The 15,709-nt window shown below is 42.4% G+C and overlaps 1 protein-coding gene across 1 annotated transcript; it reads right to left on the reverse strand.

The window, feature by feature from the left end:
- Positions 1-726: 726 nt before the first annotated feature.
- On the reverse strand, positions 727-14,826 carry KDELR2 (KDEL endoplasmic reticulum protein retention receptor 2). The gene is made up of 5 exons (XM_064461731.1): positions 14,599-14,826; positions 7,727-7,827; positions 4,582-4,740; positions 2,747-2,999; positions 727-1,939 (listed from the first exon to the last, which is right to left on the reverse strand). The coding sequence occupies exons 1-5, from the start codon at positions 14,687-14,689 to the stop codon at positions 1,905-1,907; spliced, it is 639 nt and encodes a 212-aa protein (XP_064317801.1). The 5' UTR covers positions 14,690-14,826; the 3' UTR covers positions 727-1,904.
- Positions 14,827-15,709: the final 883 nt, after the last annotated feature.

Raw genomic sequence — 15,709 nt, forward strand, 5'->3', positions numbered from 1 at the left:
CTGCAGGCGGGAGGCACTATGGTTGCTCGCGCTCAGCCACAGCTGCTGGCTTCTGTTACACCAGCCCCGCTACCTCCTCCTGGACCCTGCACTCCTTCGGCACAGGTCTGCGCACGCACCGGGTCGACATACCCAAGGGGGACGCTTTGCAACAGAATTAAAGGACAAAGCTCACAACGTGGAAGCAAATAAACTACCCAGATCCCAAAGAGCTCACTCTCATACCAACCAGCACAGATCTCATGTAGCCCTATGGCTACAACTAGGACCAGGCTGTTCTATTTCATTACCGGTACAGACCTTGGTTTCAGGCGACTATGAACAGTGGGATACATAGTCTGGTATCTGAGATATTAGAGTCTGCAGCATCTTGGCATGCATGCTCTGCAATAAACACTGCTGACATTTGGGGTTAGGAATGATAACCATTGCTAACTAGGGGGATAATGATCGTAAACTGAAGTTAAAGATAAATGATTTCTTGAAGATAAACCAAAAACACATACAAGCACCAAAGCCTCATGTCTGCTACGCTGGAGAATGAGCTCTTACAAAACAAGCAGAACAAAGTCACCATTGCTTCATTTTGGGATAATGCCCCTCACAAGGCCTTAAGAAGTTCACGTCAATAGCGCAAACAATGACATTAAGCAACTTGTCCTTAGTACAATTCATCTGGTCTCAGACTAACAGAGAGCTTTAATTCAGGAATAAAACACCCCAACATTTTCACCATTTCATAAAGTGTTTATTGAGGATGGTAACACAGGATAAATCATGCAACAGCTCAGTAAAAAAAGGGAATCATCTAAAGGATAAAGAATGGTAACTGGTGCTGCTGATTTTGAAAAGTTTATAAAAAAAATTAATTGTCCAAAAGTGACATCAAAAACCACTTGAAGCTGAACATGGAAGTTGCTTATAAAGCATCCATTAAAAAGAAAATGTAGATATTGTTTAAAATCATCACCTACAGATTACTGTAATCAACAAGTTACAAGTCTCCCATTTCTATAGCTGCAATGGTGTAGCAAGGCTGTACATCCAAGATATTTAACCTTCTTTTCCTGAACAAAGAATACAGTCACAAACATTTGCTGCTAAGCAATGCACCCATACCTCTTACCCTTCACCACCTGCGCTGCCAAGTGCTTTCGTTATTGGGATTGCCTTCCCAAACATCATGGCAAAACAGGAAAGGGCCCATCCTCACGGCCTCAAGAGATTTCCTCACTGTCGTCTTGCCATCAACCTGTTTTAGAAGGGGAACAACTAACAAGGTGTGACCATTCCCCTTCTGGAACCAACATACATTGTAAATAGGAACTCCATGTCAGCAGATGGCACAAAGACTGGGCACCAGCACATCACATCAAACATCGGTGGTTTCAGATTTAGAGTTGACATATGTTCACCTTTTGGAAAAAAATAAATATAGTGGAATGAAAATTGAATCAAAGGGAAAGAACAGATGACTACCATCCATCAAGGATGCACATGTCTGTGCACGGACAAAAAAAAAAAAAAGAAATCAGTCATTTCAAAGAAATTCTTGAAAATTAAAAAAAAGTTTGCACTTGTTCCTGGTCATAAACAATCTCACAAAAATCTCACTTTTGGAACTATTCCAATTGAAACCATACACTGAATTTATTAATACAGTATAAGTTTCTTTATGTAAAAAATCTTTATACATAGTAATAAAAAAGATAAAGGCAAGATGCATCAAACAGAAATCTGCTGGTTGTTTTTCCTCCGTTCTTACAGAGCCGCTGATGACTACCTGCACTATAAAGAGCTGTGTTTCTGACTTTCTGTCTCAAGCATCTTCGCCTTTGCTTGTGATAAGGATTGTTCTGTCCAAGCATCCAAAAGGACAGATGCTGGTGACTTTTTTTTGGCACTTACGCTGGCAAACTGAGCTTCTTTCCCTTGAGTACTGTAAGGAAAAGTAAGAAAGAAAACAGTTAGGAAAACAAAGATGTGATCGAGGGGAAGCACAAACTGTTTACACTTCAAAGGAACCAAAACCTATCATGCAAAGTCACTTTGCTACAAAACAGGTGCACTGCAGACAGCCCTCCCAAGCCTGCCTCTCTCTCGTGAATATGTACTGCTAAAACTATGATGAATTAACAGCTATTCCAACCCTGCCCTCTTGTGGCACCCTGGAATTCTCACTTTTCATCCTCAGGACACACTAGCCTATGACTGTGAACCTTAAGAGTTATGACTGTATTATTTTTACACAGCCCCATATATCTTTGTAGTTATGTGATGGAAGGTGGAATGTGAATAAGGACAGAATTACTAACACACCCAGAAGAAATGACTACTTCTACGCTTAGTATGTGTACAAAATTCTTTGGACTATTAAGGTATTCAGAACACTGAGAAAGGTGTCTATAAGCCTGGAATCTGCCAAAAAAAAGTGTATGTTGTCAGGAGAAGCATGGGGATCATGCTTATCGATGGAAGACAACAGCAACATACTTTTAGCCACACTTATTTTAAATTTGCCAACTAAATTCATCAGACCATTTATACATTCATATGCTATCCATACTCAAAACAATCTCAGGAATACCCCCCACTAGCAGAAAGCGTACTTGATAAATCTATCAGGGAGATTTCAGTGACAATTTGCACACAGAATTAACAACCTAGTAATGTCAATATAACAGGCTATGAATGTGTTAATTGCTATATTCCACAATCTGAAGCTGGAAATTATCACAACACTTACCTTTTGTAACATACAAATAGAAGAAGTCACAGTAAAGAACGGTCTGGACCACACCAGCAACAACAGCTATGAGGTCAAAAAATCCCTCAAAATAGTAGCGCCAAATCCAGTTGACTAAGTACAAGGCACGGTACAGACCCAAGAAGAAAAGGTAGTGAGTAGTGATGGTCTCTGCTTCCCCGGTTTTGCTGATCATAAAAAGTTGAGGGAGAATAGCAACCGATTCTAGATAGATAGAGAAGGTCCACAGTATCTGAAAAGAAAAAAAGAACCCACAGGTATAGTCAAGTGTGTTCTGATAACAGAAGCAAATATACTTGGCTGGGGTTGACTTCTCACTCCCTAACAATGTTACGAATAGGTACAGTATTTTGGCAAACTATCCTTGGTACACAAAAAACTAAGTAAAAGCTTCATAATCAACCACAGCTGCCTTGTGAGCTGGCAGGCATAGGTTTACGCATGAGGAAATTTATGCGCATCCATCAGTTCAGGATTCACAGTACCATGAAATACAGCTTACAGAGCTGGTGCTGTGAAAAGCTGCAGGTAAGATGAAGTCCTTTTTCCCCACATTCTTCCAACTTTTTTCATCTATTAATTTAAAGAATGAGTTCATACTGAACAGAATTTAAAATAATGTCTCGAAGTGCTGCAATTAAAAATCCCTTCACTGTCTAATAAAAGTCATTTAACTCCAATAAATATATGTCCTGGTTTCAGCTGGGATAATTTTCTTCATAGTAGCTAGTATAGGGCTATGTTTTGGATTTGTGCTGGAAACAGTGTTATTAGTCAGGGATGTTTTAGTTGTTGCTAAGTAGTGCTTACACTAGTCAAGGACTTTTCAGCTCCCCATGCTCTGCCAGGTCCACAAGAAGCTGTGAGGGAGCATAGCTGGGACAGCTGACCCCAACTAGCCAAAGGGATATTCCATATCATATGACGTCATGCTCAGCATACAAAGCTGAGGGGGAATAAAGAAGCAGGGGACATTCAGAGTTATGGCATTTGTCTTCCCAAGTAACCGTTACACACGACAGAGCCCTGCTTTCCTGGAGATGGCTGAACACCTGCCTGCCCATGGGAAAGGGTGAATGAATTTCTTGTTTCGCTTAGCTTGCATGTGCGGCTTTTGCTTTACCTGTTAAACTGTCTTTATCTCAACCCATGTGTTTTCTCACTTTTACTCTTTGTATTTTCTCCCCCATCCCACCAGGGGAGAGAGAGCAAGCAGCTGTGTGGTGCTTGTTTGCTGACTGGGATATACTACAACAATACAGAAATGCAGCTCAGTCCACTTAAAATAAGCATCTAAAGTTATTCTCTATTCTGTGAGGAAAATTACCTGTAACATTTTAAATATTAATTTTTCTTATAGGAAATGGCTGCATTTCCAATACAATGCAATTCTTTCTAATAATCTAGGCCACTTGTGATTCTACAAAGTGTAAGTAGTAGTATAATTCTTTATGTTTTCACCAGATGGCACTAACTATTCACAAACTGCATTCTGGGGCGTTTCTCTAACAAACGTAAAAAAAAGGAATGTTTGTTGCTGTTCCTTTGTTTCAAATGAAATTTTGAATTAATATAACCATCAGAGTATACTGGGAAAAAGCCTTCTGCTTATTATCAACATTGATAATTTTATTAACGTTAGTCTCCTGAAGTGCCTTAAATTTTCACAGAAATTACACTGTAAGGATGCATTAAGGAAACCTACTAAACACAGGCATCTTTCAAGCATTCTTCCATCAGCCTAAAAATGCTCATCTCCATGTTCTAAATATTTTAGAGAAAAAAGTACAACCTCCTGCCCACAATCAACTCACCTCCAGAGGAGAGAAGTCATGATTCACAAGAAATGAGAGTCCACCAACAGGAACTATCAGGAACTCCACTCTGAACGTATCATGGTTTCCATCATAGGTGGCCTTAAATTTCATGTAGATCAGATACACAGTGGCATACGAGCAAGCAATGTAGATAAGCTAAAGAGCAAGGAAAGAAAAAAAGAAATAAAACAACCCACAGAGGTTGCAGGATTAGATCAAAGTCACTGAACAAAGATATTCCCAGGCACTAAGAGGAATAAGTGCTGTCTTTTCTGGTTGTCTGTATTGTTTGTTTACATGGTTTTGCAGTTCCAGGCTATGTGGTGTTATTTAACTTTCCTCAGCAGAGTAATAATTCAAAACCAATGACTCTGGGCTCTATTGGTTTTGTTGCTTAAAAAGCATCACCTTGCCACTGGTTGAAGTGACTGTCCAAAATTTCTTTAAAGACCCTTTCCTTAGAAGACAGAACTAAGGAACTCACTGGAAAAGGAACAGCCCTCCTGCTACTGCAAGGAAAGCATTGGCCCAGAACATTTATGTTACAAATATGTGCATACTTGCAAAAATGATGGAAGGGGTCTTTTTACACACAAAAAGCCTGGAGGTGGTGTGGCTGATGTGGCAATTAAAAACCTATTCAATAAGCCCCATTCAGACTCAGCCATTTAACACATCACAGATTAGCTGATTTGATTTAGACCTTTAAACATCTCTAAAATCTGAGGAGTGGCAAGTGGCCAGTGTTCTCCACCAACCAACAGGCCATAAAACCTGCAAAACTAACTGCTAGAAGCACTGAACCAGAAATCAGTTTCAATTTCAGCTGATGTCTAAGGTTACCATTTTTAACTGTTATGGTACAGTAGACTTCACAGTTATTCCCTGTGCAATAGGCAAATAGCCTTATTTTACAGATGAGAAAACAGAATCAGAGAGAATACATGAAATTCTAAAGGTCAATCTGCCATCATCAGAACGGAGCTCACATTGTCCTGGAGACAACATAGAACAGTACACTAGACAAACAGTTTAGCTTCTGCCTCAGTTTCATCACAATTAAATATTCCAAACCATTTATCACATTAAATACAGGTTCTTTACAACTGAAAAGTTAAAAAAACATTGTTTGCAGAAGCTACTGATCACTAAAAACACTGCTGACAGCTACAGAATGCTACAAATACTATTGTAAGGAGCTCAGAATCCAAAGACTCTTTGCTACACTAGCACCCTGGCTGACTGGAGATAAAGGACCACAAGACAGGACATTGGATATAGAGAATCCCTACTACAGCTGTGAAGTAATTATAATTGGTATGGTCATAGCATACATTAAGAAAGTGTGGATGAACCCCAACTCCTTATTAAAGATTTTTTCATGAGAATTAGAGTGTGTTTTGGGACACTCAGAAAGTTTTAATTTTTAAAGATACCAAAATAAAAGGATGGTAGAAAAATGACTGCAGAGCGCACCAGCAGAAAATCATCCAATACTCAGATACAGGTTCCATGAAAAAGAAACTTTAAGATATAGAATGCTACAAATCCCAAAGTTTAAAGTCTGCATGTCATTAAGAAAGACAGATAGTGCCTATTCGAGTATTTCTGTATATATTCCTGGAACACAGAAGAAACTGATTTTCCTAAGTACCTGATGATCACTGCCAGACAAATACAGCAAGCTGGCACCTGCAGTTTAATTAATATTTATTTAAAAAGACCGAAAATCCTAACTTTTATAGAAATTAACAAAATTTTTTTACTGCCAATTACAGCATTTTCCTCAGATTAGAAAGTTTGTTTAGCTATGCTCTGGGTAAGCTTATTTGTATACTATTTCATGTTCTCTGCAACTGTGTAATGTTATATACTCCTAAATATAGCTAGATAGAACAAGGAGCTGTGTTGGGACACTCAAGCAGCTTTGTCCTGGCACTACAATAAGGGGCTGAAAAGCCAATTACATCTAACAGTCTCTCTAAGCAGTAACCTTTGAAACTGTAACAGAGGCTTCGACTTTGCAAGTTAATACTGGATTTGAAGAGAGGACCACTCTTTCATTAGCAGAAAGACTCAGTTTAGTATGAAACAGAGTACCATAAGTGTCGTTTCCCATATTCATTCCTTTTCTGAGTAGGAGGGTAGCAGAACAAAGGCATGGTCATGACCCTGAATCACAACCAATAAATAAATTGCAAAAAACCTAGCTGCTCCTTTAGTGCACCCCACAGTAGCTTTCAATATTTTCAGAAATTACATAGGAAAAAAGCTTGTGTTTCAAAAATATCTTACTTAATCCACAGTTCTTCATCTAGACTTAATATCAAAACTTAAGCATACATGTTTGATTTGTTAGAAGACAACAGTGTGAGTGGGTTTAAGATCTAAAATTTTCCCCTAATTTTTCAGTACATTCTGTACTATTACCTGTCTAGTCTTTCCTTTTAGCAAAGTTATACTATCCTCTGAACCAAAGTTGACAAGCAACAAGACAATCCAAGAGTAAAAGAACTGGATTAAAAAGGTGTCTGCTCTGGTGCCACAAATGCACCAGTCTGTACTGGTGTCACAAACACAATGCACTCTCCCAGTCTAATGCTTTATTTTCTTGTACTCGGCACCAAACATTGCGTGCATAAATAACAAAAACAAATTTGGGCTCACTAACATTCAGTGGACAAGCGAACAGGGAATAATCTGATGGAAGCTACGTTCCTAAAAGTGCACTCCTGTCAACTTTTGATCAGTCCCTGACCAGACACTAGCTACAATTCTGGCAATGCATTTTGAATACTAATTTACCTCGTAGTGGGTAAGAACAGATTTACTTAAGCTCTAATGTCTCAATTGAGAAATACAATTTATTCGAACCATTTTTCCAAAAGCTTTTCTTTTCAGTAACCAAAATGGCATTTTTCTAAATGTCACAGTCCCCATACAAACAGTTTTTAAAGACTGCATGTAGAGTGTAGAGAAAAGCAGGGTTTTGGGTCCATTTTCCACATTCTTTATCCGAAACCCATCTAGAACTTATTCTGTAATAACTGTGCAGTGGGCCATCTAAAGAGGCTTTTATTAATGAAATTATACACTCTGCATGCAACATTACTAGCTTTGCTAACTCTTTAGTATACTCTACCTTCATAGATGTGTTATACAATGAAATGAATGAAGTGAAGAGGTCCAGATAACGGGTAGTGAAGACCAGTGCAAACAGAAGCTGGCTTTTCCCAGAAATACCTAAAGCAATAAAGGAAATAATTAATTATTCAAAAAGTGATGATGTGCTTTCAAACACTTGATGCCAAGGATGAAAAAGGATATATCCTTTATTTCTAAGCAAGTTGATTACAAAATTAGAACAAAATCCAGGCTTCCAGAACCAAGCTGTACATGAACTTACAGTTCCATTTGTATCTCAGTAGTGTGAATTTAAGTTACATATACACCATCGTACTCGAAAAGGTGCTAGTACTACACAAGATTTAGAAATTACTCAGAGCAGACAGTGTAATAGATAAAAAATATCACCTGCAAGCTATCTGTTCTGCATTGTCATTGGGCACTATGCAGCAAGGCTGCATTACCTTTCAATTCTCAGAGTACTGTCACATGCCTCAGGACATTCTTTAGATGCTGAATAGGTGGAAAGGTACACAGGCAATAGATACCACAGATCCAGTGATAATCAGAAAGTATGCTAGCAACGATAACGTGATTTTAAATGAATAAATCGATTTTAAAACATATGGCAATTTAATTCAGAAACTTACTTGACCACATGGCAGGAAAAACCAAAATATTACCAGTGAAAAACCAATGTTACTATGTACTACAACAAAATTAAAAAGGGAGATCTGCACTAAAATGACGGACACCTTCATTGCATCCTCAAAGTAACTTCTGAATTTAGTCCGAAGCCCCAACATCAAAACATTTGTTTGTACTTAACTTCAGTCGCTACAGCAGAGTTAAAAGCATAGAAGCTTTGCACAATCCATCACTAAAGGCTTCTGAAAACTGAGGTGAAGCACTACTCCATTATACTGATGTGGTGGTGTGTCACAGCAGGGGAACAAAACAACCTAGCCTGCGCCTCTGTCTTGTTATTCCAATTATTCTTGTTTTCAGTCATCCAGGGTAAAAATATTTGAATCTGTTCAGCTAAGCATGCAAATATTGTTCAAAAAACAAGAGGGAAAAATATTCTCTAGGAGCGGGTTATCATGCAAGGCTGAAAATCCTTGTCCCTTCATACAGAGATTTTTCTGAGAAAGGCTTTTATTAACAGTGCCATAAAGCAATTAGAAGAAAGGCTATCTGCCATAGTTACTGAACTTCTTTTTCACTCCAGCTTAAGAAACACTGAACAAGCTGTTCCAGATGAAGCGACTTTTATGTTTATACATGAAGTACCAGAACAGCTGAAACAGTAACAATTAATAAGGGGTTTTGTTTGCAATTTTCATATGTGAAATGTCTACCAAGTGAGCCTAACATACTACCTGCAGAACAACCTAGCTGTAGTACAGGAAACAGCAAATGCCTCAAAACCTACAGTTACACAAAGTGTAAAACTGTAAAACAAAAGCTGTAAGTATTTTTAAAAAAAACACAGCCCCCAAAACCACAAACCACTTCCCAAGTTTAGGAAAAAAATACAATTGACACTTCTGGGACTAGAACTACATTGCAAAGACAGCTGAAGCAGCACTCTCCATGTGCTCACTGACATTACAACTCTTGACAAAGCCCCACTCTCATGCTAACATAACCTCTCAGCAAGCAACACTGTCCTAAGGCCAAAACCTACAGGACAAAGAAATCCACCAGGAGAGATTACAGTACAGCATCACGCTACAGCATAGAGTGATGCTAAATTATTTAGCATGCTGTTTTCTTTCAGTAAATAACCGTGAACAGCAAAAAAAAAGCATATAAGATACACTAATTATTGATACCAGCTATAAATTTGGATCTGATGTATTGTCACACAAATAGAAGCAACACACTTGACAAATTCCTCTAAGCCATTGCCAGCCTCACCTTCCCCCAACCCAAAGGTTGCAATTTTTATTAAGGCTTTCAGTATTTACACTGAATTTTTAGTCTTTATAGTCAAATGCTTCTGAAACACATCCTAAAGCCAAGTTTAAACTGATTTTCAAGTTATATAGGCTAGACCAGGCAAGATTCAAAGTTTAAACCAAAGACCTATGGAGAGACAGGCAAACTGGGAGAAAGTAAGATCTATACCACTAGCAAATAAGGCGGAAGGAAACAGGTAAACACTCTGCTGTACGAATCTGATGCATTTCAAAACTTTAGGCAATATATCAACATACCTGTCAAAGCACTGACCTTGCCTCATGGTTGGTAACTGCCATATACTGAGACTACACTGCCATTATTATCATCCTTCTCTCCCTTTCCTTTTACTCCCACAAACATTACACACTTCTGGAGCTAACTAAACATTTTTATTTCTTCTTCCCAAGCCCTGGGCTCAAATGACAGTCAAACCTCTCATTTTTGTTTCATTCTCACACCAGGAAAAACTCCTTCAACTTCTGCACTCTAGTTTGGCTAAAAGCAATATTATGAAACTTTAATTCAAAAGCTCAGCTGCCAGAGAGGACACCAGAGCTGAAATTGTAGTACTTTCATCAACTTCATTTTGCTATTGCGAGTTAGGTAAAGAGTGACAGGCAGCAGCAGAGGTATTTAGTTGGCCTGGCTGTGGAGTGTGTACACTAAGTGTGTACACTAAGTGTACACTAAGAGTGTGTACACTACTTACTATGAACTGCATATCACAACCATAAAATCTACAAACAAAAGTTTTTCTAAGGAAAGCCAGTCCATTCTTTGTCATAGAAACTTCACAGGCTTTTTGAGGCATTTGTTTTAAAAAAAGGTAGTTTTGTTCAGTATAAAGTCCGCATCAGCCACAGAACCACAAGTTCTTTGGTTCTGCTAATAAAATACTACAATTAAGAATCCCGTACTTTCGATTAAAGAACCCCAACCTAAATCTAAACAAAAATTTGTCAACTGAAAAAAAAATTCCTTCAGAGAGATAATAAATTCCAAACCTAACTAAAGCAGCATTTTTTGAGAAAATACAGACAAATTGGCAGCAGCCTATGGCAAAGTAGTCTTCAACATAGCATATGATCTGGTCCACAGTAGACACAAACAAAATTATGAGAGACAGCTACATTACCTAGCAAAAGTATTACATATTTACTATCTATGCTACTTTTTTTTTTTTTTTTTAGAGTATTCACCATAAAATTTGACAGCCTTACAACTGCAGGTCATCTTTAACACTTGACAAATGACACTGAGAAAAGCAAATCAGTTTTCAGGCAGTAATTCACAGTGCAGTCAGTCTAATTTGACTTGGAATGGATTAGAGAATACAGTCTGAACATGACAATGTTTGAAAGCGCAGGGTTCTTCAAGTCTCATGAATTTCCTAATTATGACATGCAGTCAATAAAGGAGTTACCTGCTACATTCTCCACAGCTCCTAGTAATTATTTTTGAGCTGTTATTTGGAGTGGCAAACATTTTTCCAAATTCTAAATTTGGAAACTCAAATAACCAGTCATGCAAAAAACTGTTTCCCTGCCAGCTCTGAAATCATGACTTCATTTGCTTTCCCCTTGTTCTCTTTTTAACATATTGCCTTAATTAGGAAAAAAAAAGTTTGTCAAACACTGAAAACACAGACTGCTTCATAACACAGATTATCCTAGCTTCACCTATCTTCCTCAATTAGAGAGTCACTTCTTAGGAAAGAAAATGGGGATGATGCATCTTCAGAAAACAGCAGGTTGCAGCAGAGGTACACAGGCTGTCTCCCTCCCATTTCCAGCTGCTTTTACAGGCCTCTGAGCTCTTCTTGGAACAAAGGCCTCAGACACAAGCAGATGCAACCAGAAGAGAGGAGTCGGCACCATGTGGTTTGCCAGCTCTTCATGAATCACAGCCTACAGTTTAGCAGTCAGTTAGAAGTCTTTATTTTCTAAGCTTCTCCTGCTTCAGAAGTGCACAGTTAAGGCAGCAGCTCGTCTGCCCCCATTTCCTTAGCCACCAATAACCATGAGGTATAAGTGTATTTAACTTATAAACCGCTCTAGTATGCGATGTAAAGGAATCACTGAAAGCCCACTAACAAGAGGCATTTAGTAATTGCTCAACATTAACACGTAACTATTCAGGGATTATTGTTGTGTATGACTTTGCAAACATGCAAAAATATATATATATGAAGTTTTTATTAGTAGAAACAACAACTGACAACAACAAACCACTGCAGGGAACAGGACGGAGCCCCAAAAATAAAAGCTCATGCTCCTTTGAGGCGCTCTTCTCATTCTAGACAAACTCGTTAGGCCTCAGACACTGATCTCACAGAAGTAACATGGATCTGGATTTACTCCTAAGGACTTGGGCAGAACTGGAAGACACTAAAAAAACCAGTCCCAAACAAATGCACAGCCGCTTCATTTTTTTTTGCTCAGGAAAATGAATGAAGCAGGCATTTTCTGCTGAAAGAGTCCATGCGTTTATGTCTGTGTTCAGGGATGCCGGCTAATTTGGTAAAGGGAAGAGTTGAGGGCCCTATGTAATATAGGCCCAGTTAGTTTTATGTGTTGGAAAAAGCAGTACCAAAGATAATGATTGGTATGAGTCTACCTTCTTATGAATAAATCCATAGTAACAGAGATTCTCAATCACAACTGACTTAAGAAAAACAACATCCAATCACTTTTTAAGCAGAAAAATGGGACTAGTTACATTGTACTATACTGTGTAAATAACATCATATTCAAAGGTCACTGAAGATCTCTTGGCTAAACCCCTATTTGAATTTAGCCTTGCACTAGAATTTCTAGTTTTCCTTCTTCAGACAGCAAGAGATATTTAGGTTTTGATCACTGACTGTTGTAATCTTGACTGCAGTTCTCAAGGCAGAGGACAGAACTCTATAGAAGAGTTGAAGAAGGCCAGGCCTTCTCCTGCCAGATCCGGACATAATTCCTTATCCACTATAGCCTGAACCAGGGACGTTCATTAGGAAGAATCTCTCGCGCTCCATGACCTCAGAAACAATAGTTCTGCGCTACCACTGCGTTTGGACTGTGCAGTCATTTACTTGAGCTCTTTTGTAAAGTTAAAACCAGTTTTTACTTTAAGTATGTTTAAAACCAAAGCTATTAATTTACTTTCTTTCCTTTTGCACTATCAAGTGATTAGCGAAAAGTGACTTGACACAACACACACAGAGAAACTGTACTTCCTCTTACCTGTAACACAAATCTTTCATTTCCCCATTCTCAGTTCTTTCAGGTTGCAGCTTAAACTAATTCTTCACACTCTTAACTGACCACTTTACAGATACATCTGTTCAACAGTTGTTAACTTGGTATTTGAATGATGTTTCATGTCAACACACGGCAAACCGATTTAAAGAATAATCACTCTTACTAACTAAGGAGAAACTCACCAGAGAGAAGGCAAAGTCAAGCCCACAGTCCAACCCCAGCCCACAGGAAAAACGGTATCTCCAGGGTCGGCGGCCTGATCCACGTAATACACAGAGCACTGAAATGCCCGTTTTGAATTACAACTCTTAGTTTTCTGAAATAAATCAGCTATACTGCAGTTATAAGAACTGCTTGCAATTCCCTCCAACCACCACACCGTACACTGGAAGAGAAAGAGCAAACCACATCACACGGAATTCGAGCAAGCACGTACAAAACACGGGAGGAAGCAGCAGCGTTTCTCACCCGGGCTGGCGGAGGAGCGGCGGGAGCGGGGCTTCTCCCCGGCGCCCAGCCCGGAGGCGGCCGGGACCCAGCTCCCTCCCCGCCACACCTCTGCCACGTCAGACCAGGCCGGGATCTGCACTGAAAGCCTATTCACTCCAGCCTGGAGCTTCTCTCCCACTGCCTTGTGCTGCAGCTGGTCGTGCAAACGAGAAAACACCCCAAAAGCCTTAAAAACGGCAAGAACCACGCTTTAGTTCTCACCCCTGCGAGAGCGGAAAACAAAAGGGAAGAGGGCGCGTTGGTCACCTGCGAATGCCAACCAGGGCGCGGAGGGAAATGGGGAGAGCGAGGGAAACTTCAGGATGTGCAAACTGCAAGTCAGCTACTCCCAACGCTGCACCAAACCAGTTTCCAGGCAGCAGAGCGGCGCTTAAAGCCGCCAAGTAAACCCGCGGACGGAAGGCTGTGCACTGTCAGGAAAGGCGAGAAAATCGCCTCCCGCTCCCCTCCCGGTAGCGGCGGGCGCGGGGAGGGAGGGAGGCCGGCTGCCCGCCCCGCGGGGGACGCATTCCTCCCTCCCTCCCCTCCTCCAAACCGGCCTCCCCATTCATTCGCCCGCCGCCGGGCGGTTACATAAGGAAGCAGCGACCCTCCCGGGGACAGCCGAAGCGGGGGTGCTCGGGGATTAAAGTACAGATCATGGCAACCGCTAAACCCTTAACGGAATGGCATCTCCCACGGGTGCGCCCCCATCCCGGAGGGAGGGGATGCGGCTCCCCGGCTGTCCACCCGCTTCCCCACGCCCCGGTTTTGGAAGGGGCTGAAGAAGGGAGGTCAGGACGAGGGCTGAGCTCCCTCTCCCAAGCGCCGAGGGGAGCGATCGTCCCTTTTCACCTGCCCGGGGCGAGTTCTGCCCTCCCGCCCCGGGGGCCTTCAGGGGACGCCTCCGGGGGTATTGATCCCCCTCCACCGCCGCCTCCCGGGCAAGCGGGGCAGGCGGGACCCCCCCGGCTGCCCCCCAGCCCCGCGCCGGCTCGGCCGAGCTCCCCGCAGATAGCGGTCCCTAAAGGGCGGCGGAGGCCATCGCAGCACCCCCCCGGCCGCGGCGAGGAGGCGGCGATCGCGCCCAGCCCCCAGCGAGGCTCCTCTCAGGCACCGCGGCCCGCAGCCGCCCGGCCGGTCCCGCCGCCCTCCCCTCGCCTGCCCAGCGGCCTTCCGCACGCACCCGCGCAGGAGCGGCTCTTCCAGATCTTGAGCAGCAGGATGATGATGGCCGCCAGGTGGGACAAGTCCCCGGTGAGGCGGAAGATGTTCATGGCGGCGGCAGAGGCGGCGGCGCAGCCCGGAGCCGGGGAGCGAAGATGGCGTAAGCTCAGCGGGCACCGAGCGACGTGGCCCGGGGACGTGGCCAGACAGCCACCGCGCCCGGTGCACCCTGGGAAACGGGAGGGAGCGGCCCCGCCCCAGCGCCGCCGGCACCGCCTCTCGACGAGGCCGGCGGAGCCGTTACCGCTGAGGCGAGTGCAGTCCCGCCCCGTCCCGGGCACAGACAGGACCCTTGGCCAGCCCGCGGGCCCCAGGCGCTGTGAGGACAGTGGCCCGGGCTCGGGCCCGGGCCTGGGCCCAGCGTCGGCGCAGCCTGGCTCCCCGCCGGGCCCTGCGGAGTGAAGTGCGCGCCGTGGTCCCGCCCGAGGCGGCCGGCGGCGAGTGGGGGCTAGGCCGCGGCCCCTTCTCTGCCTTAAACCTTTCAGAAGCCCTTTTAGATTAATAAATCGGAGTTTCTTTGTTGACTGGCAGTGAGCAGACACCCGAGCTGGGCAGGCGGGAGCGGGTGCCCGTCCGGCAGCACCTCCCGGCCCCAAGTGCCAGGCTGGTGGCTGTCGGTGAAAGGGACCCGGAATGAGGTCGGGAGGGGAACTGCCGTGTATTTCAGCCTTCAGGCATTCGTCTAGTTGGGCCCTGGATATTAAACAGCTACTGTCATATTTTGTGAAAACGAGCAATTAACTTGATTCACGTTAGTAGCCCAAGAGGGTATGTAGGTCTTCCAGGAAAAAAGTAGTAATTATTCCTTGTGACTACAAGGCTTTGTGAGTTAGCATGCTGCCTCTTTTAAGTCCTGAATCCTTAGACCTGAAGGAAGGCATCACCATCATAGTTGTCCAGCATGCAGTTCAAAGAGGCGTCTCTTCTGAAGCAGTACTAATAACTCTCCAATGTTCTCTGTTAAAAAAAAAAAAAAACAAAACAGAAAACCAAAAACCACCACACCACCACCAAAAAACCAACCACCACAAAAAAGTCCCTAAACAATAACAAAGCTAGGAATAGTCCCA

The sequence above is a fragment of the Phalacrocorax carbo genome, chromosome 10 (assembly GCF_963921805.1).
Source record: "Phalacrocorax carbo chromosome 10, bPhaCar2.1, whole genome shotgun sequence".
Lineage (NCBI taxonomy): Eukaryota > Metazoa > Chordata > Aves > Suliformes > Phalacrocoracidae > Phalacrocorax > Phalacrocorax carbo.